This window comes from Calidris pugnax, unplaced genomic scaffold (genome assembly GCF_001431845.1).
Source record: "Calidris pugnax isolate Ruff unplaced genomic scaffold, ASM143184v1 scaffold72, whole genome shotgun sequence".
Lineage (NCBI taxonomy): Eukaryota > Metazoa > Chordata > Aves > Charadriiformes > Scolopacidae > Calidris > Calidris pugnax.
Genome location: NW_015090808.1, coordinates 2168633 through 2191024, shown reverse-complemented (window position 1 = coordinate 2191024; position 22392 = coordinate 2168633). Strand labels below are relative to the sequence as shown.

Here is a 22392-nt window from a genome sequence, read left to right as displayed (position 1 = left end):
GGGAGCCGCGGGGGGGCGCTGGCTCCGCCCAGGCCCAGTCAGCCCCGCCCACCAGCTGTCAGCCCCCAGCACGAGCGACAGGAGGAGGCTTTGGCCGGCGTCCAAAAAGCCCCAAAAAGAGCTTTCCGTCAGCCTTTCTAGCTACAGATCCCCTCACCCAGCGCAGTCTTACCTGCCCTGGAGCTGGTCTCCGTCGCAGATGTTCTTAGTCCGTTGAAATGCCCTTGTTGGCAGAGCGTTAGCTGGGGGAAGAGAAACAGACCGCAACACCGCCTTCCACACAGCAACCCAGAGCGCAGAGGAGGAGCAAGAAGGCCAAAGAAACCAGTCTGCTAAATCTGCCAAAGAGATGGTAGCAAAGACCGGCAAATAACGGGGAGCATCATCAACTCGGCAAAGGCGTGTTTAGACTAACCATTTCGTAGAAGAAGGGGTAGGTGTGCCTTCTATGGAAAAAAGTGCCAACTAAACCTAGAAGAAGTCAGGCGGTCGGGAAGAAGGTGAGCTCCAACTTCTCAGCCAAGGAGAAGAGAGACAGAAACCCAGGCGGCCGAGAGAAGGGGAGAAAACACCTGAAAGCTGAAAGATCAGCGGGCATCTCTTTTTGGTGCACCCGATTCAGCGCTGTTTCCTATCAAGAAATTATCTTTTTGGAACCTTTGCTGCGGTGACTTTGTCCTCTTTAAATTCTAGGATGTTTCTCACAAGGGGCAGCTCCAGGGTTGAAAAAGCAGGGACAGACACAGGGGATCACTGAGAGACAGGCTCTTCTTCAGGACAAAGTCATGAGCCTACGTGTCTGTAACTGCATGCAGCTGTGACCTGCCGTCCTCAGACCGCCTCGTCCCTGTGGCCTGGCAACCCCTGGGGCAGCATGAGACCCAATGCAACGTTGGGCCAGCGAGGATGATGGAGCAGTTGGAAGCATCCAAAAACCTCTTGGGAGTCAGAGTCTCCCCCACTCTCCTCACCCTCTTGTAATTAAGAGGTGAGAGATGATTTCGAGGAGGAGACCTCTCGCTGTGGTAAGTGACGCCATACCTGCAGGGCCAGCGCTTACCCACCGAGACCTTTGGGCCCTGGATCAGTAACCTTGGCAGCTCCCTACTGCTCTACTAGCTGACCTTCAACTGCATCCAAAGCACCCACTCCCCAGCCGCTCTGTACATCGCTCTACAGAGACAGTATCTGTTTGAACGGCCTTTGCAAATGAGCACCCGAGACGGACACATGGCCAGAGTGCTGAACATGGTAAACAGTGAAAAATGTAATGATCTTGGAAAAACCTGAACACCACACGGAAAAAATGGATTGTTTGTGTAAAAAGTGATTTTATTTTATATCTTCCCCAGAGTTTCTAGCGAAACTTTCCCATTATTAAAGGGAAAAAAAGTACAAATCAGGCAAGCTTATACATCAGTAGTGAAACATGCCCTTCACAGTGTGGCCATCACCTGTCTTGTGAAATTGACCTTGGCCCTCACGTGTCATCTTCGCAAGGACAGAGACAATTGTATTATTTAGAGAGTGCTGCAATAAAGAGGAACACGTTAAACAGACAAGATGGCCACAGATATAAAATAAATTAAAAACATATGTAGAAGCTGCTTTCCATATAAAAAATAACTCTTCTTTTTGTGGGAGTAATTTTATTTTTTTTAAACTTGACATCGTCTGTACAAAGATTAACCTTTCAAGAGGAATCATTCAGAAAAGCTGTTTTCACAAGGAGAAATGGGTTGCTAAACAAATCATCCATCTCCTGTGAACCGCTGAGCATGCCCTCAGCGATAAGGACATAAAGATTTTGGCCAGTCTTGCGGCGGGGCACAGGGACTGGAAATCCCAAGGCTGCTTGAAACCTCGGCAAAGCCACTCTGCTCCCTGCAAATTCCCAGAAAACAGGAAAAAAAAGAGGCCGCCTAGTGATCCCACTCAGGGGAACAGCATCAGTGGTTCCAGCAGGCAATTCTGCTGGTTCAAGGTGCCGCACTGCAGGGTAGGCACATCTTATTTTGCAGACTCACCGTGAGATTGCCTCTGCAGCCTCCAAGAATGGGATTTTCAAGAGTTTTCTGCAGTGGCCTCCTCATGGTCTGCTCCTCTCTGGGGACTTTGCTGCCAAACGAGCCGCTCTGAAGAGAGAGCTTGTGTAGCTTGAGCTATTCTCTCCTGCCCACCTTCTGAGCCAGCCATAAAAATAATATGTGGGCATCAGATACTCCGTAATTAGATAGGAAGCGGAGCCACTTATCAATTAATACTATTTCCAAAAACAGAATAGGTGGGAAAAGATCCCCGTGCTGAACTGAAATTAAAATCTTGATTAATAATGCGAGCTGGAAATTAATTTGAGGTCCCTGCTAATACAAAGGTATATACAGAAAGCATTGCCTGTGTGATTAATACATTACTGATGCTAGACATGGCTTTACATTGAAAGCTTCATTTACAGATACAAATGCAAAATAAGGCTTGAGCATAAAATGTCCCACTTCCATATGGTTAAGTGAAGAGAATGCTCTTAGCATAGATGCAGATCACATTTTGCTTGGAAGATCGTACCTATTCTATTCGATACGGTTCATGACAGAGTCTGGCTGTACCCCAGTGAAAACCACGTGTAACATATTCATGCTTGTTTTCAGGTGATGATTTTAAGGTGACTTTCAGGCTGTCTCATCACGGCACGAGGACCAGCAGCACATCACCTGTAGCCTTGATCTTGGCTCCAGTCCCAGAGAGTGACTTGGAGCACAGCTGCCGCAGACTGCTGTGCTGGGAAACGTTGATGTTTAATTAGTACCTCTGTTCTGGAGTGCAAATTTGGGGAGGTTGGCTGCCAACACCCTATCCTGATGTGGTACCTCTGCTGCCATCCAAGGAGTGGGCCAGGGTGCATCTGGCCTCTGCATTTCTCTCTGAAAAAGTTGGTTCCTGCCACTGCTTGTGCCAAACACCGCTCACTCCTGGGAGCATTTACGCCACAGCAGAACGGACTTTTTGCAGCTGTGCCTGAGATTCATTAGATGTTTCCTCTCCTGTTTGTAGTTTCTAAAATGATTTTTTTGGTGGATAAAGTCATTGAAAGAACGTTTTGTGTTTTTATTGTGCAAAATCTGCTATTAAGAAATCTTAAATTGATAGCAAAAGTAAAACAAATTTGATTTTCAGAGTAAAAGTGAACTCTGATAAGATGAAAAGACAATCTATTATCTGATTAATGTAACAATCAAAACTCACCAAGCAGAGGCAGTTTTGAACAAATGATTGTAGTGACGGCCTACAGATAAGAATTATGCACCAAATAATTTCACATCAAGAATCAACTACCATGATTCACTCATAGATTAATAATCTGCAACTATGTTCTAGAATATGTGTTGTGAACAAGTCACTCAGCCGCTTCACTGAGTGTGATCCTTTCACACCCTTGGCCTGCTGAGTTTACACAGTGGCATGAAAGAAAAGTCTTTGCTTTTGAGATACCACAATTACGTATGCAGCAGTACTGTGTTTTGTGTTCTTCCGACCGAGAGCATGGACATCTACAAAGCTGAGTTACAAAAAATGTGCCAATGAAAAGGAATACATACATGCAGTTGGTGCCATGTGATACCAAGGAGATATATGTCTAAATTGGATTATCTAAGGCTCTTAGGATGTCAGATTTGTTTTTCTTCCTTGCTGCACTATTCGACATAACCTAAGGGAGAAAGCCTAGCTTTTAAGTGAATAATCGTATATTTCTAAGCTTTCTCCCCATCAGTCACCACAAGAACGGAGACAAAAATTAACAGCTACTGCTGCTTCCAAAATCTTGTACAAAAATAGATCAGTATGTCCTTCTGGCAGTCTCAAAAAACTTGAAGAGTCTGCTGCAAACTCCTCTTTCATCTCTCGATTTCAACAGAAACAGTCCGTCCCTGCTGCCAAGACCCATGTCTTGGTCAAATTCAGAGACAAATGAAGTTCACATTCTCTTTCCTTGGAACTGCTATTCAGAATTCATTCCATTTCCATCCTCTTTGTTTGGAATTGTTTACTTTTTTAAAATTTTTTGTCCAAAAGAAATGCATTGGCAGTGCAAACAAAAAGTAGGTATGACGAAACACCCTCCCCAGCTTCCCCCAAATAGCAAGTGATCATGTCAGCATTTCAAAAGTGTCTCCCAAGATGTTATCTGCATGCACAGGATTCCACTGTCATGTTGGGGTACACCTTAAGAACGACGTTTTTATTTTCGTCGAAGAATAAGATGCTAAGAGAAGACATTTTGTCAGGAACGCAGCACGGTTCAGGAATGCCCGGGACGACACCAACAGCTCTCACTATGCTCTGGATGGTAGCGTGGTTGGATGGCTTCAAGGCCTGCAAGAGAAAGATAGAGCAGAACATGTAACTGCACCCATGTTAGAATTGACCCACATTCCCTGGAACAAAATGGGTCTTTTAAGAAGGGCCCTGTGGAGACCCCAGAGCTGACCAGCTGTAAGATGTCTTCTACTTGACCATTTCCGTTTGTCACCATAGCTGCCCTGAGCCACAAAAATGGATTAAAAGTGTACAGATGAGAGAACAGAAGTACTTTATGCCATGATGCCAATTGTTTTAGTTTGCTCTCATGCGAGGTTAGGTTGTTTTGCTCATTCTTCCATGCCAAACCACTTCTCATCTGTAGTACACATCATCAATGGCATTGCTGAGTAACTGAGCCCCCAAATCCCATGTCAGTTTTACCTCGTATTAAGGTGACATTTTTTCCCAAAGGACAAAGTTTCCTGGATTTATACTCGTGTGAACAGGAACAAGCTTTGGTTTGATATGAACAAAAACTGAATCTTATAGTGAGATAACTATATTTGTTCACAAAACCAGAATACATTAACACACTCATAAAAATAAGCATATTCATAGAAATGAAAAATTCTAAGTTTTATCTCTGAACCCCCAAACCCTGCCGAATCCAGGAATCTGTATGAAAGGTAGGGGAGCATGAAAAATGCACAAGATGCAGTTTTTAGCCAAAGACTTTTGGTTTTGTAAGAGTGAAACTATCAATGCTTTTTAGAGCTTTTCTTACAGGTAGCACGTGGGAATCACACAGTTCAATATGCTCAGTCAGATGCCACTAAGAAATATAGAGAACAAGACCATTTGGGCCAAAAGTGGAATTGGCAGTTTTGCTGTGATGAAAGATTATTTGCTTTTGGAAAAAATCAGTCTTAATTGTTAGGTATCTGCCTACCTGAGGTGCAAGTCTTAATGACCTTGCACGCAAAAAGCACAGGAATAACTCAGATTCTGGCTCATTGTATCATTTAAGTAGGATGTTAGTACATTTAGCAGTAACTGCTTCCAACTCTGTTGGCAGTACACACGGATGTCTAACCTGTCCCTACTTACGGCAACATAGCTCACGACTAATGCAGTATTTTCCTTCTTTTTCATGGAGACAGCTGTGTCTTGAATTCCAACAGAAATGGATCAGAATGGACTTTTACTATATCATGTTGAAATGAGTCTCAAGAGAGAACTGGAACCATATGGCACAGAATTGAAAAGGATTCACTGGGGAGCATTCAGCTATTCTTTATGTATGTTAGACATAATTTGAATATTTCTTTACTTACCATGAGAAACCTGTTTCTACTGCAGGAAGGCTGAACAACAAACAGTGCCAATCACTGCACATCTCTTGCTTCTGTTTAGCCAAGAGAGACTTGGAATTTTCTCAAGTGTATTCAGGATCCAAGCCCTTTTTAAATGCAGACATTACACAAAGGCTGATCTTTTTCCCCTGTTGCTGTTTAAGTTTACTATCATAGCTTAACCGATAAATGAGATGCAGGGGTGTGGCAATATTCTGTTTAAAATACAAACACAGAGCTTGTTGCACCATCCTCTTAATGGCTGTAGGTTTCCTAGCATCGTTACAAAGACATTACTCTCCATGAAGGTAGCTGATCTCAAGAAAGACATTTCTGTTTGTTTTTAATTCAAGAGTACCAATGCTATGCAGCAGTAGTTGACAGGCATTTCAAAAACATCTTAGATTAGTATAGAATTTGGATTTCTTTATCATTCCTGCCTGCAAAAGGAAGTGAAAGGTCTGGTAGCATCCCTGCTCATTTCCATACTCCACTGCAGTGGAGCATTCTCCACAAAATAAACTGGGAGTCAACAGATCTCCTGAGCCTGCTGATCAGGCATCAAGAGGCAAAACATCTATTGAGACCCTATTTCCAGTTGCCAGTAGTACTGGAATCAAGAACAGGTCGCCGAATATTGCCGTGTTAAGATTTCATCAGAAACCCTTGCCTTCAGATCTGGAATCTGTATTACTAAAATGCTAAATTGTACAGAACTGATTTCAAATATTGCCTTGGCTATCAGTGGGAATATCCCGGATATATTCTGTCGTTGTATGATAGAAACAGTATCTCTATTTGATACAGGTAATGTAGATTACAGAACATCCTCTGTACTGACTTGAATACCCTGTCCCTGGCCCTTATGGTGCATTCCTGGGGATAACTTTCACTTAATTCTGCTTCTGCCAGCAGCAGACAGGAATTTAACTATACTGGAGTAAAACCGAAAGGCGAGTGCTTCTGAAAGAGCCAAACAAGGGAACACTGTATATCCATAGGCACAGATTAGTTTATTATTGCCTGATGATCACAGTATCATTTTGCAAACGCAGTCTTATTAGCACCAGACATTACGCATGGCTCAAGAACACATGGCTCTACGAGATGCTTGCTTCCTTTATATATATAATTTAGCTTTGCATTCTCCTTGGAAAACAAGGTCTTTTTGATTAAAAAAGCACACAAAAGGAACAATCCGAACTCCAACACAGGCAGAAATCTACCAATTGTTTTCAGGGAACCAGAGTCACGATGGGTCACGAGCAGTGCTCTCTTAATGAACTAGCACTCTCTGCAGTACATGGCAGCAAATATTTAGATTCACAGTGTCTAAATAACTATAATGCTCTGCTCCTATAATTCTTCAGCCAACTAAGTTTAGAGAATTTCATATAGAAAGGCCGGATTAGGCCTTTTAGTAGCAGAGGAAAACTGGGGTCCTGGTTTTGGTCTCGCAGGCCTGTGCTACAGCCTTAGCTCATGGCAATCAGACCTGCTTCACGTCAGCAAAGAAATTTAAACTCTGTGCTTTATTTGCCTACCCATCCCTCCGGTTTATTTCTCACCTTTTTTCTACTATAAGCTTTTTCCAGAGCAGGAATCACTTCTGATTGTGTGTAGGTGCCTGTCCCAGGCAGAGCAGAGGTGTGAAGAGGAGGAGAACTTCTTTGGGACAGATAGACTGAATTAACTGTTATAATAGTAGCCAATACTGCAAGCTACTTATTTGAGAAGATGGAGCTGAACTACAATATCTCAGAGGCCAATGCTACTATCTGCAGGAAAGCAGAACCAGAATTTGGCATTAAAAAAATAACTGGCTCCACATGTTAGAAAATCTTTTGACGCACAGTCTAATACTTCAGGGGAATTACCCAAAGACAGACAACTGGAACTCCTGTTTCACCCAAGCAATACCTGTAACGACCCTTCAGCTGTGTGCACTGTTTGTACCTCCCTCTCATGCTTTAGAGTGCCAAACTTAAGTTTAAACTTAAATTAAATTTCATTTTGCCTCTTCAAATCCACTGGTAATAAACTCATCTTGGGATGTTTTACTTGCAGGAGCATTTGTACGGCTTATTGTGTTTCTTTCTAGCAGTTTGAAGATACTCTGGGAATTAAGACCTGAGCTTATGGAGCGTGTTGCTGATTTTCCAGTTGCAGGTGCTATCAAAGGCTCTGTGTAAGGAATAGGAACCTTTTTATTACAGCGCTTCTTTATCATTACTCTACTTTTGGTTTCTGAGCGTTTCTTTATCTCCATGAAGACACACTGTGCTTTTTCTGCTGGAAAACCTGTGTTCTCAAAGTCTCATCTTGACTCTTTAAGACATACGTGCTTTCTGTCTTACATTTGTTATTTCCTATTGGCTCTCATCAGAATTAGAATGCAGTTGGAGCAAGGAGAGACCAGTAACAAGGTCTACTACATCCCAAACTGGTTTTGAGAAAGCCTTGAGTGTGTACATTGTTGAGTAATCTGAGGTTTGATCCAGGCTCTCCTAAAGGCAAAGGGGAGGTTCTTCCCAGTATCTGTGTCAGGTATTGGCTAACCCTGAAATAGATGTTATATATCGACTACTGAGAGAGCTTTTCTGCCTCAGAAGGTAGAAACCTATTTTGCATGTCTGCCAAAAGTAAAATAATAAAAAAAAAAAAAACAAACTAGTGACTGGGTTGAAATTGTTATTCTCTACCAAGTGCTGGATCCTGGGAACTCATCAGCACCTCAACTATCACTTACTTCTTTGAGAACTGAAAGAGACAGACCCAATAACGTTAGGAAACAGGAACCTTAACACTTTTGGACTTAGGACGAGACACCTTCAAGCCTTTCTAAGAAGCTGCTACACATTTAATTTTTTTCTATTATAAGAAATACAGAGGAACTTGCCTGAAACTGTCCTCCAGTAGAATCACTGGTTGTCTGATGCATACCTGACTCTTTGATTTGTTTCTTTTGTAATGCTGATGTTAGCCCATAGCAGATGTCTCATTTTAAGTGAAAAATATTTTAAAGGCCTGGATCGGTTAAGCTGGAGATGCTTTTTTTTGGTATTTCTTGAACTGAAGAACTTTAACTCTTCTGGTGTAAGTATCACGTACCATTGTCTCCTAAACAAAAAATCAGAGCAATGCTCTTCTATGGTTGGGATGAAGTTTTTATAACTAAAGCTGCAACTGGAAATGCTAACCCAGTCTTAAGCAGAAGGATACAGTGTGAATTTTTATAATTTATGTATCCTTGAAGTTAGAATGGAAGCAGTCTAGGTCCGGTGCTCTAAAAATTTCTAACCTGCACGCTGAGTTACTGGTTTGACAGAGCACAGTTCCCATCAACAATAAAGTAAAAGGACCAGTGCAACGTATTCAAAGGTAATGACTCTATCTCTTCCTGTTCCCTTTCATTTCTCTCTTTGGTCTGAAACCTGAAAGCCTGCCATTGCAGTTGGAGGCAGTAAGGTAAGTCATCTTCTCCTTCGCAGAGAGACTTCTGTCTCCTCAGCTTTCTGTCTCTGGGTTCCACCCCCTCTGGAACATCTCTCCACCTGCCGTTTTCAAAGGGTGACTCCCTCGGATCCTTAAGCCACTGAAGTGCCACATCAATTTTGGAACTAACTGCTAAGGCTTTACCATGGCAGGAATAAAGACTCTTAAACATGAGGTAAAAGTGACACCAAAACCCCTACCTTTACTGACATCTCCTGTAGGCATTATTTGTGCGTACCCCTTATTTTAGGCCAGCCTAAATACCTCATCTTACTTTCAGGTTCCAGTAGACTCCGGGAGGGTCCATGCTGCTAATAATGAGATTGGGCATTTGATTTTAAGGAGCTGAGTTCATCCACCTAAGTCACAGGGCTAGGATGACGTCACTACTCACATGCAAAAATCTCATTAAAAACAGAGGATATTTCAAAAGTCAGTTGGCCAGGATCCACTGCTTTTGGATCTACTTGGCCTGTCACAGAAGTGATTAATTTGACTTTTTCACTTACACTTAGAGCATCTCAGCTGCTCCTACAGCTCCACAAAGTCTCTCTGTCGTCATGACAGTTGTGCCTCACAAGGCACACATTAATCCTAGAACATGCTACGCTGACTGACCCCAGCATGGGCCCGGCAGCAGAGACTCCTTCGAGGCATAACAACTACCGTCTAATAAGCAGTTTTCTGGATCTGTCTTGAGTTATGTTTATTAAACAGGTTAATAACAAGTTCACACATCATAAGCACTATTCAGGAAATGTTTTATGGCAATCTGGGTTCTGGACAAAACAAACCTAATATCATGCAATATTTTTTTAATTACCTTTACAAGCCTGTGTTTTTACTAGCTGTTCTAACCACTGCTCATTGCAGCATGAGACAAAGATATCACTTATTTACCAGACCTGAACACGTAACAGGTGACCAGCTGCTTTTCACTGGCACAGGAAAGAAAATGCATAGTTTAGGGTAACAGTGCAAAAGCATCAATAAAGACCGTACCTTTGGAATTGGGAACTGGCACTCCCCTGAGCAATAATAGGCATCGAAGGATTTGGGGGAAATAATCCACTCGCTCCAGCCAATATCTGCAAAATCCACCTTGAGATAGCGGCGGGCACAATGCCTCGGCTCATTCCACTGCTTCCTCCTCGCCTTCTTCAGTGTCTGCTCATCAAACTGGAGAGTCTGGCTCTTCTGGTGATGATTCTTCCTCTGCTTCTTCTTACTCTTTGCCCTCTCTGCTAACCGTGGCTGGAAGGTTTTGTAGGGTTTTCTGTCTTCCCATCTCTCATCCTCGCTGTACTGGTACTCGGCTCCTGGAAGCTCATTATTCTGCAATGGCAACAGGACATTTGTGGAGCGTTTTCGCCGCCGCTTCCCAAGGCCGCTCCTCATGTGGTTCTCTGGCCTGGGAAAGACCCTTGCCAGAGGTTGACGGTGCCCTCGCAAACTAGAGACAACGCTCTCTGGCTCTGAAATAGCAGAATCGTTGGCATAAATGAGAATGTAGGGTTCATAGCGAGAAGGTGCCCTTTTCCAAGGATGACGGCTGGTCAGATCCATTTTGACACTGATCAGGAGTTCATTGTTTTGTTTTGCTTCATGCAGGAGCTGAGTGATATCCTTCCACTGCCAGGAAAGGACATCCTGGTAAGCAGTGGAGACATTTATTAGGAAATGTCCCAGGTTCCGAGACTGGTTCCCAACAGAAGGAAAGGTCCAAACTGAAAGATGTATCTGAATTTCAGGTTTCCTGTGCCCGTGACGAGAACAGCCTCTGGATCGGGAACAGTTCCACTTTGCATGCAGCAGATCACCAATATAATAATACACTGAAGCTGACAAGATGTTTTCAGACTCAGTGAGTGATGTCAAGTTAAAAACGTACATCTCCTGACTTTTGGGGCTCCCTAGAAGAAAAAATACTTAGATAAGAATATGGGCATTTCAAAATGTTATAGAGAAAGGAGAGAGCACATTGCTTTCTAGGTTATGGATTAAGTTCACAGGAAATTTTCATGCTGTGCTGTGGGAACAGGCTTAGACCGCTATTCAGAAAAATAACCAAGCTGGTAACCTGGTGACTGTAAATCACACAATTTCAATCTGGTTTCCTTGTAATACCTATCTCCATCCAGAAATATTCACAAGTTTTCTAGTGCTCCTCTGACTTCAGGAAACAAACTAGGTCACAGGACACAGCTCGAGAACAGATGCACTTAAGACTTCACGCATCATCCAGAAATTTGAGGTACGTAATAGTAAGGTCTTGCCCTTTTGTTTTCCTCGTTCTGTAACATTTCCAACCCTCTCCCCTCTCAAAATGCACTTAGGTGACTCTGGCTGCCCTGTCCTGTCTAAAGAATTGATTGTTTTTCTTTGTCCAAGACAATTGGGACATCAACGGCACTGAACCATGCCTTAAGCCCAGATGTAGCTGAAACTGGAGAAAGGCTCCCAGTGGATTCATTAGGCACTGGATCATCTGTAAACTGCCATTACCCTGTGGAGCCACAGCCTCAGTTGGAAGGAAAATACTTGCTTCTCTACTAGTAGAGGCCCAAGGTGGCAGTGAGGAAGATGAAAAGCCCGGATTCAAATGGGGCATGATTCTCAGTGTTGCCACAGGCTTTCAAGTGTCCTGCCAGGTAAGTCACTTCAGCTCCGACTGCAAAGCTGTCCAATGCAAATAAAGGCCTGCTGGTTCCTTTAAACCTTCCACTCTGCTCTGCTCTGCTCCGTGCCTCACCTACATGACAGGGACATCAGGGCCTGGGTGGCATTTACTTTTAGCTTCCAAAGATGTCAGAGACTATTAAAGAGGGACCCAAAAAACATGTAACATTTGGTACAGCTACCTTCATATATCAGGATGAAAAACAGGTAAGCAAACATAGAAAGTACTACTACATAGAAAGCTCTCCTCTAAAGATGTGGGAAGAAGAAACACCACGACAGAATCACTGTTTAATCATTTTTAAGGCTTGGATGTCAGCTCTGTAGAAAAAGACAATTCTCCATTTATAATGAGCTAAAGACACACAAACTGGTCTGACAGCCTTTTGGCTAAGTCCGACACTAATCACAACTGAAGTTTCCCTCTAGAATAATCAGGCCCAGGACTGCTTTAATTACACTGGATAAATCTAGTCATTCCACCTAGGACATTTCATCAATTTTCATGCCAGTCAGAGTCAGAAAGTACTTGCTAATATAGCTGAAGGTAGGTGGACAGTACCAGAGCAACCCCAATAACCGAAAGAAAGCCAAGCCAAAATATCTTGGTTTTGCAGGGGGTGGTGGTGGCAAAATGCACCCACTTGCCTCTGTGCAAAGGGAAACAAGCCAAGGACAATCCTTCCTTACAGTCGGGATCTTACTGTATCCATCAGAAGAGATGTGGGGAAAAGTGGAGTTTCCACAGCTGTGAAATTAGAGAAGTCAACCCAGCCACAGGTACCTTGCACAAACCTGAAGATGCTCTCCTAACACAGGCTGGTCTGCAAAAACAGATGGCTGGCTACTTCAATCCCCTGCAGGGTGAAACAGAAAGGCTTGGGCGTAAGGTTTAATTTTTGCTTTAAAATTTCCTGCTTGCACTGCAGTTAGGTGTGTCCTTCAAAGTGAGAGAAATATAGGTCCAAATGTTAAGGTGTTATTGAGAGCTATAAAACCAGGCTGTATAGAAAAGTCAAATACAGTTAAGCAAAGGTATGGTCTGCAGCCCCCCGAAGGGTGGAAACAACCCAACACATTAGGAAAACAGGGGAACACAGAGTAAAATGCTTCTTTGACATCATGGCACGTCAAAACCCTCCCCTGAAGCTGAAGAGAAGCTATCGTTTACATAATTTTGCAACAGTTTTGCCTTTTTTAAATTTTATTTTATTCCAAGCACTGACAAACATAGAGATGCCCGTGGACCAGGGAAGAACAGCCTCCCCACTTCCACCCTCAAAACACTGTAGCAAGTCCCCTGCCCAAGCAAGTGAAAACATCGTTTTCAGTACTGATCTTTCAGAGATTTTGACAGCTTTATATTCTGAGTGATATTCTGTGCTTCCAGCCTGTGACATCCCAACTGCTAACGCCATTCAGGTAAGTCCAGCAAAAGACCGTATTCTCCCTCTGCCTCCCCATCCCCACCCCAACTGTCTAAGTGGTTGCCTCTTCTAAACATTTTTTTCTCATCAATATTCTAACATACATTAAAAAAGCAGGAATTGGCCTCACTAGAAAGACAGGACTTTTCTCCCCAAGGTATCACATGCATTGCTTCATGAAATTAGGGGAAAAAAGCCAACATACACTTTTCTCAGTGAAACAGGAAAAAAAGACCAAATCATTTATGGAAGACACCCTTGTTCACACACTCACCCCAACCCGATGGTGGATCACATCGGTAAGTTCCCAATAGCTGAAAATTAATGTACCAAACCCATCCAATTTCTAGCTATTACTTATGCTTGAGCAACTAGATTTTCTTTGAATTTGATCCTGTTTTTAACTCTTCAAGCCAAAATTGGCTGTTTATTACATTCGCATTAAGCACACATGAGGACCTGACCTCTGCCTGGTTTGTAATCACTAATATAGAACAAGGTTAATATGTAATTTGGCAGAGCGCTAAGTACATCAGTCTTAGCAACCAGAATTTATAATGTCTCATGAGTGCCTTTTAAAGAAGTTATTATTTGAATCACTGTTGTATGCTGAATGACAAGTTTTGATTTTAATTTTTAATAAGAATTCCACTTAACAAATACCGCCTGTTCTAAATTGGCATATTGGAGCGGAATACAAAACAAGCTGCTTTTGTTTATAAAGAAACCCTAGGTGGCGTGAAACAGACACAGGAGGAATATATAGTTTTGATTAAAAGCAAAACTCAAGAAGCCACACTAAGTATTCAACTCAACACCCAAGACCAGGTCCCTGCAGTAGGTGGTGCTATTTTCTTACCGAATGTCCGAGCTCAAACGGCTCTGAAGAGTTTTCCAATCATTCAGTCTGCAAAAACGTCCTGAAACCAGTTACTAGTGGCCAGCACAGATGTTTATGGATTTCCAGGCTTCCAGCTCAGAAAACCCCACTGTGCAATGCGGGTTTGTCACAGCTTAGGAACGCTGTGTCAAATACATCCGTCGTGTGACAGCGATACCTGACTTTCAGGTGTGAGCAACGCACCAAAATAAGCATTCCCCAGGCTAGTCGTTACCCTCAAAAATGACAGACACGTCAAAGAAGATTTAGCTTTAAAGTGTCTACAAATGCACCTTTTCCTCAGGAAAATTTCATTTCCCTTACATGAAACTTTGTCCTTAAACCCAAAGGACAGAAATTGCTGAAAAATCTGTCCCCACAATAATGGAGTTCAAATTATTAGCCAAGGTCAGCAGCATAGTTTAAACTTTTCACCAATGTCAGAAGGTACAAGTAGCGTCTAACCAAATTTTACTGTGATGTGGGAAGCCTTCCATGAGCCACATCCAGCTTGTTCTACTGACACCAGCAAAGTTTTACTGACTGATGTGAGTTGAGGCTTTAGTCTTCACCATGACCTACGCTGATAACTCCTCTCATATGAACAGTTTCATGGACTGACTTCCCCCTCACTAATCCCAAAGAACCCCAAACAAAAACTCAAGCCAAACCTAAATAGGGCTTTAATTCTAATACCTTGTTATGTTCAGTAAATGGTATTTCCCAGGATGCTGCCATCAACAGCTCCATGTTACATGGAGGGGAGGAGGGGGAAAAATCGCAGGGTGAAATCCATCAATGGTTGCTCAGCAGCTAGTGGAAAGGGGCAGACCCAAGCCAGCTAAGGCCTCTGGCCGGTTTGCCCTCTAAGACCTCTAGGGTCTCAAAGGCAACAAGATTGCCAGTGAGAGGACAAGGGGCAATGGGCACAAGTTGGAACATAAAGGGTTCCACTTGAATATGAGGAAGAACTTGTTCATGGTGAGGGTGACAGAGCCCTGGAACAGGCTGCCCAGGGAGGGTGTGGAGTCCCCTTCTCTGGAGATTTTCAAGACCCGCCTGGATGCTCCTGAGTAACATGCTCTGACACGCTCTGGGTGGTCCTGCTTTGGCAGGGAAGTTGGACTAGATGATCTCTATGGTCCCTTCCAACCCTAAAAATTCAGTGAAATTCAGTGAAAGATCTTGAAACCAAGCCCTATATTGGTCTACTAGGGTAAAGTCAGCTTTGCAGGTGAAAGAAAGTAAAACACTGGCCCAGAAATGTATACTCTAGAAGATCATGGCATCATAATAACTTTTTCTTACCTTTTTGATGTCAAACAGAAACAGAACAGCAGCTTTGCAGCAGTTTTCTCTGTGCTAGTTGCCTAAACAAGAATGGTTTGTGGCAGACACAGACAAGGATCTGATGTCAAAACAGAGGGATGCTGGGCAGAAGGCGCCCCTCTGTCTGGGCTATCTCTCGGGATACAGCAGTGAGAGGAAGATCTTATGAGCCCCGGGTGTCCCTGCACAGCTGGCTGTGGCTGCTCCACCATCTACTGCCTGGCAAGACCCTGCTGTCTCCGAGCCGCTCTACTTAGCAAACTTCACACCCGTTCACAGCAGCACACAATACAATTCAGTGGAAACTCGGTATTATTTCAGTAGCGGTAACTCCCCTGGCTCACTTGAGACACTTCCCAACCCTGTGAGCAGCAGATTTCTGTCTGAGTGCCACTACTTGAGCTAAGTCTCTTAGTTCGTTCTTAAAGTGAGTTCTGCGACCTCACCTTTGCTCTTTTGTAGTACAAAATAGGAAGCACAGAAGCCTTCTCAGCAACAAAGCACGTAAGGAGGAGAAGATTTAAGAAGAAACAAGCAAAGGAAAAATATGTACAACAGAGCTATATGCAAGGAATACACTGCTACCTTCTGGATACTCTGAGGCCAGATTTTAATGGCAATCTCTGTTCCCCTTCAAGGGATCACCGTATGCTGCTGCCAGCATGATGAGGAATTTTCAAGACCAAGTTCTGCACGACTGAGCTCTTTTGAATCGCAATAGGTAAGGCACAGCATCACTGTTAGTATCGGTTGCTTCTACCGTGTAGCGAGCTCCTACTTGCTTCTACTGCAGCCATGAGCTGGGCAGAAAGGCACTGGACAAAGAGAATATCTCATTGTTTGCATTTATGTAGAACATAATTTGGAAGCTACAGGCAGTTAAATGGATAGGCTACAGAGTTACTGGCCTCCTCAGCCAGTATGGTGAATATGCAAGCCACTGTTCACCTGCGCACTCCCCCCTCATTTGAATTAAACCCAGACCCCAGCAGCTCCATGGCAAAGCTGGTGTCCCTTCCCCAGCCCCCTGCACAAGCTACGGGAGACTCCAGGGTGGGGAAAGGGGAAGGACCGTCTTTCCAGGCCTAAAGCAGGAAACCCCTACTTGATCTCGATCACACCAGTGGCTGTCACCCAGACACCGCGTTGGGTGCACCACCACCCACTGCACGGGCTGTCGGAGATGCTCACAGCAGAAACCCGGCTTGTGGCACTGCAGCCACAGCACTTGTACCCGCTCAGTCTGCGGAGACTTCCTCACCTCCCTGCAGCGACCCACAGCCGTACAGATTGCCTGTTACCAGCATGAAAAACGCGTTTTAAGAAATCTGTGGAGACTGACATCACCGGCATGAAAATATTCGTGTTACAAGGGGCATTTCCAGCCATCAGTAAGCTGGAACGAGTCCGCGAACATGTGGTGTGTTTACCTTTATAGAGGATGCACTGACATTTTTATGGACTGCCAAATCTGTCCCATGGGTGAAAAAGGATGCAATAATGAGCACTATTTAGCTATACAGTCATCATTAGCCATCATTTAAATGAGATATTAAAGGGGTGCCCTCGTGCCACGGCACAGTTAAGAATGTATTGGTGTTTCCATTGTAAAACTTTGTTTTCAAGGGTTCACAGCGCAGTTCATTCAGAGCTAGAAATGGCAACAAGTACCAGAACAGGAACACAAATTTGGAAGCCAGATTTCTTCATTTCTCTCACCTTTGCTCTTACTTGATTGCTGCTTTCCCCTTACCAATTTGAGTATTTCGCAAAAGAAAAATGTAGGATCCAGGCCTCTCTTTTTAAGAAGCACAGGACTGGGTGCTAAACTGGTTTTATCTTTTTTTTTTTTTTTTTTTTTTTAGCAAAGCAGATATGGTCATAACACTTAGTAGCTTGATATAAAACAGTAAAAACTACAACTCTGATTAAAGCTATCAGCTACTTAAAGATCTTCAAGAAGCAGCCACGGTGCATGCTCAGGATCTAACTTACATGTGGACTTTATGATATGGAAACCACAAATACGCACATTGCACATCATGAATGAGCTGCACAGTGGGCAAATGATATCTCTCCTATATAATCTGAGCAGAAAGACCACATCAGGTCTGAAAACCAAACACAAATATCGAACTCGAAACTAGCATAAGCTAAGCAAGTAAGGAGGTTGCACGAATAAAGTACACAAATCTGGGCAGGGGAACACAAAAAGCCGACTCTACTCCTCACAGTCACCGCTAATTCCTGTTCAGCTGGTGGCAGCAGGTCAGCCATACAGAAAACTAAATTGTGCTCAGTCTGTCCCCTTGGGGCCAAAACTCCCCAGGTGTGAAGTGACTATCTCTAGAAACTGTGACTGACTGGGGACTGTGAGCACAGCACATCCACCTGTACAACAGCACAGCGAGATGGGTGGTAACAGCAGACACAAAACGTAACTTCTAGGTCTGGTCCTGAGAGGCCAAACCTACAGATCCTGCCCATTTGTCCCAGAGGTTTGCAGATTTGGGCCCAGCCTGCCCAAATCATAGCTTACCAGTTTTCAAGTTCCTTCTGCCTAGGAACTACCAGAATGCTGCTGCGTGCATTTTACATATAGGGGTACAGACAAAAAAAACCCCACACACCTCTCAAAACCCCCACCAACCAAAAAAACTCCACGCTCTCACCATCTCACAGAATCACAGAATCTTCTAGGTTGGAAGGGACCTTAAAGATCATCTTGTCCAACCGTCAACCTAATTTTGACAAAAATGAACATCCACACAACAAACAAAAAGCAAAATCTCCTGCCTGAATGTTTTTAAATCTCTCGTTACAAAAGACCCCTAATGTTCCTAGAGCGCAAAGATGCTAGAATTTGGCTGGTACTGGTTTTTACAGGCTGACAGCAGCCGACAACTTGCTGGTTTCCCTGTGCAGTACTTGGTTTCCCCTGTTTGCGTGGGCATTCCACACCACAACAAAGGAAAGAAAAGCATTTTGAAAAGGAGGAGAACATAGTTCTTAAACCACAAGAATTGCCCTAGGGGCAGGTGTAATACCTAAAATTACTTGAAATTCAGTCAATAAAAAAGAGTTTAAAGTAATTTCTGACTGTGTATCTTTACTATAACATCATTAGAGAGACCCTCCAATAAAGTTGAATTTTAAAAATGACTCATTTGCAAAACATGTTCCTTTAGCAATGCTATGATTAAAAGTGCTTTCAAAAGCAAACTGAAAGCCTTGTATTTGAGGCTTTTATCTCTGTGCTCTCTTTTATTTATTCTTTGCTCCAGATCCTCCGTATCATTGCTCCCGATCCTGAGTCTCAGAAGCTGCAGATGAGCACACCTCTGTGGGAAGCACTGAAGGTGAGCAGATTTCTATCAGCTGGAGGTCTGGTCATCCAGTGGTTTCACTAACCGGCAGGAGAAAAGAACAGTGGTGTGCAGAAACTGATGCCCACACCCAGCCATAGTTTAAGACTACATTTGCCAGAATCATCAGACTGTTGGGCTCTAACTCACATCTTGCCTGACCTTCTTCACAGCTGTCTTTTTAGAGGCACAAGGGATGGAAAATCACTTGCTGATGTGGTACCCGCAGGTGAAGAACCAGAAAAGGCTGTCTTAGGATTTGCACTAGAGCAGAGCTCGCTGTGAGGCCCGGCCTAAGCAAGACAAGGGCTGCTGGTGTCACCCCAGACACATCCCACAGCAACAACACGGCTGCCACAGAAACCATGGGCTGAACATCCTTTGACTCAAATACAGAGAAATAAATTAGAGCAGTGAAGTCAATGAGAGAGAGCGGTGCTGGGATGCAACCAGCTCTATTGTGAATGATGTACATCCTTACTTCACTCGTAATGGGCTTGGGGCATGGGGGTTTCTTTCAGCTTTGTCACAGGCATCAAAGGTTCATTTTTGAGTGACTCAAACTGAGCAATTATGTTTTGAGGTAATTTAGCAAGATTAATGGAAAAGAAATTTTCCTGAGTAGATCACCACATGAACATTCAACAAAATCAAAGGTCAAACCCCCAATAACCCAGCCTAGATGTGAAATCTGGTGCGTGAGAGATTTCAGAGCAGCATAGGATGGAAACCTCAGAGGTGCCCAGGCAGGGCTGAAGCTCTCACGCTATCCCCTCAGAGAACTGAGCCACAGCAACTTGCATTTAACAGTTGTTAGGATGCTTCTTTTGATTAATAATGTCTCAGTTTGTTCTTGTCAGTCCATTGCAAGACCGCAGCTCCCAAATGCAACACCATTTTTCATGGGCTAGAAACAGGGACGAGTTTCAATAAATCCTACCAGATCGTGGTCTCATCACATGATGCTCTGTTTTACAGGGTCTCAAAAGTTTGTCTAGCAGCTTAGCTGGGAGATCTGGGAAACGCCTTTCCCGTGTGCTGTGGAAAAGCCAGAAGCCCTCCTGGGGAAAAGCGAGGACAGGAAGGTTTCACAGCCACATTTGAGAGCTGTGTTTCAGAAAAGAAACAGTTTCTCTCCTGAAAATACACAATTAAATTGCAAAACGTATGGTTAAACTGCAAATGAAATCACAAAAGATTTCCTTCAAGGCCTCTTGCTGTAGATGTGGGAGAAATGGGCAGATTCTCAGGGAAGTTCTGCTCATCGCAGACAAAATGCCATCTCCTTGAAGGGGCTGGCAGTGGGGATGGTAAACTGGGCTGGAGGAGTACTGGCAACATAATTCATTAATTTAACTGAGGTAGCCACATTAAGGATGAAGCCTGTGGCAGACTGAAATTTGCAGCCGAGAAATGCAAGAGTCAGTGAAGAGGATCTGGAAAGAAACTACCTCAGAAAGGCAACACTGGATGTGCCATGTCCATCGCAGCGCTCGCCAGGCAGCAGGCGCAAGGAAGAAGTCAGAAACCAGAAAAAGCCTTTTCACTCCCCACACTGCCCCAAGGGACATTTGGGGTTCTAAGGGTTTTCCGGAAATGCACTTTTCTGCCATCAATAACCATGCCAAATGAGCTGCTGCTGCCTATGGCGAGAGAAAGACAACAGCTAATTGGTTAAATATTTTGCATAAATACTTATAAAAGCATCAAAAAAACTTAAAACCACTTCCAATTTATTGCTTTGGCACTTGAACTGTGGAAGTACTGGAGAAGGAGGAAAGGGATTAGTGAATAGTGTGTTTATGGGACTGCTGCCACCCAATGTCAAGTGAGAGTATAAATATAATCAGAAAGACCACAGAGATGGGATTTCAACCAAAGGCCTTCTAGGTTTAGAACAATAAATATCTTTAATCAGCTATGCTTAAAGGCGCAAAAATCCCTCTGCTGGGATTATACCCCCTCCCCTTTTTTCAGGATTAACTTTCCCCTCTCTCAGTGAGGGAACTGCTTATCTCAGAACAAAGCAACGCGCATTAGACTTTATATTGCAAAACATGGTCATGTTAGAAAGACAAGAGAGTTCCTCTGTAGGAGCAGCAACTGGTGAGTCCCAGCTCTCCATCCTTCAAACCAAGGGTATTTATGCCTCTATCCTCTAACGCTTGACTTGTTACTGCAAGTATTCCTGTTCACATCTGATGGAGAGCATTTGTAAGGTCAATCCTAAAACACCAAAGCCATTCAATTATTCATGGTATTTGATCTCTGTGCAAAGCTATCCTATAATAGACATTGTCACCTTTGAAGAATCAGAAGTAATGACTCACAAAGAAACCTAAAGAGAGTCTGGCACACAGTGCTCAGTTTTCTGGGAGAGGAAGAAATCGATGCAGGTCACTGAAACTCCCAAACACCCAGCTTCACTGATAGGTGCTTGTCTGTGAATAAGATGCCAGGTCAACCTACTTGTGCAATGAAAAGTAAGAGACTTGCAAATCGGGCTGCTACAGTTGGCATGAGAGTTGTCATGCAAACAGCAAGTTTTTGGGATGCAGTGGATTTGCGAAACACATCCCAGCAAGGGTCACGTTTGGGTTCTGACATTTCTGTTTAGTCCTTCCAGATGTCAGACGCACAAAAAGCAAAACAGTGGTGTTGGGGGAATGCAGTACCAAGACAGTGCCATCTTCCATTTCTGCTGGGACACCGTTCTTTTGAGACGCTGCCATGTCAAATACACATCTCCCCCTTTATGAAAAATGACTTTACATTTTCATAAATATACCTGTGCATGCCACTCTGTAATTACAGAGAGGTCTAAGTGCCATTTCCAAAGATGCCGAGATGCAGCATTTACCACGCACAAATTGTGCTCCAACTAAAGTCATTGCCACAGCTTCAATTAAAGTAATTTGCCACTGCCCCTAATGGCCGGTACTGTCACCAAAGTCTCAAAACGAGTCCTCGGTGGCCAGTCTAAAGGATCGTCAAGCCATGTTTCTGCTCTATCGCATGCAAATCAGCCCTGGGTTTCAACAGAAGCTACACATGCAAAACGCAGATAAAAGGAGACTCCAGAGAGGATGTGTTAATTACTCCGCTTCCCTCATATGGTGCTCAGACACCATACAACAGAGATGCTGCGCACCGAGTTGAAGAGATGAGCTAGTAATTAAAATACGGGAGACAATGTAAACATTATATCCTAAAACATGCTGCAGGAAGCTTTACTTTTCTAACCCTTTTCTCCTCTTCTTCCCTACACCGGTTCCCTGGGCACCCGAACAGACGCGGCTGGGCGGCTGCCGCCGGCGCCGTTCTCGGAGGGACGAACCTTCATTTTTGCAGAATTTAAGCCAATTTCGCTGCACAGCGTCAGCCGAGAAGGAGCTGCGCCGGCGGCCGGGCTCGGCCGACCTCTCCCGGCCCGCAGCCCTCCCCCTGTCTCCGGTCCCTCCCGGGGCCGGTGCCCGCACTCACCTGCCGGCAGCGGGCGGAGGCCGCGCACCGTGTTGCCCCGGCGGAGTTGCCCGGTCGGCTCCCGGGGCCGCGCCGCGGCCGTC

General features: G+C 44.0%; 1 protein-coding gene across 1 annotated transcript in view; it reads right to left on the bottom strand.

The window, feature by feature from the left end:
* Nucleotides 1-1311: 1311 nt before the first annotated feature.
* Nucleotides 1312-22392, bottom strand: part of BMP3 (bone morphogenetic protein 3) — a 33150-nt gene continuing 12069 nt past the window's right edge. The window contains exons 2-4 of the mRNA XM_014938339.1: nt 22310-22391; nt 10149-11059; nt 1312-4371 (exon numbers count right to left, since the gene is read on the bottom strand). Coding sequence (XP_014793825.1) covers nt 4180-4371; nt 10149-11059; nt 22310-22391 — 1185 coding nt within the window. The 3' untranslated portion in view covers nt 1312-4179. The remainder of the gene's footprint in view (nt 4372-10148; nt 11060-22309; nt 22392) is intronic.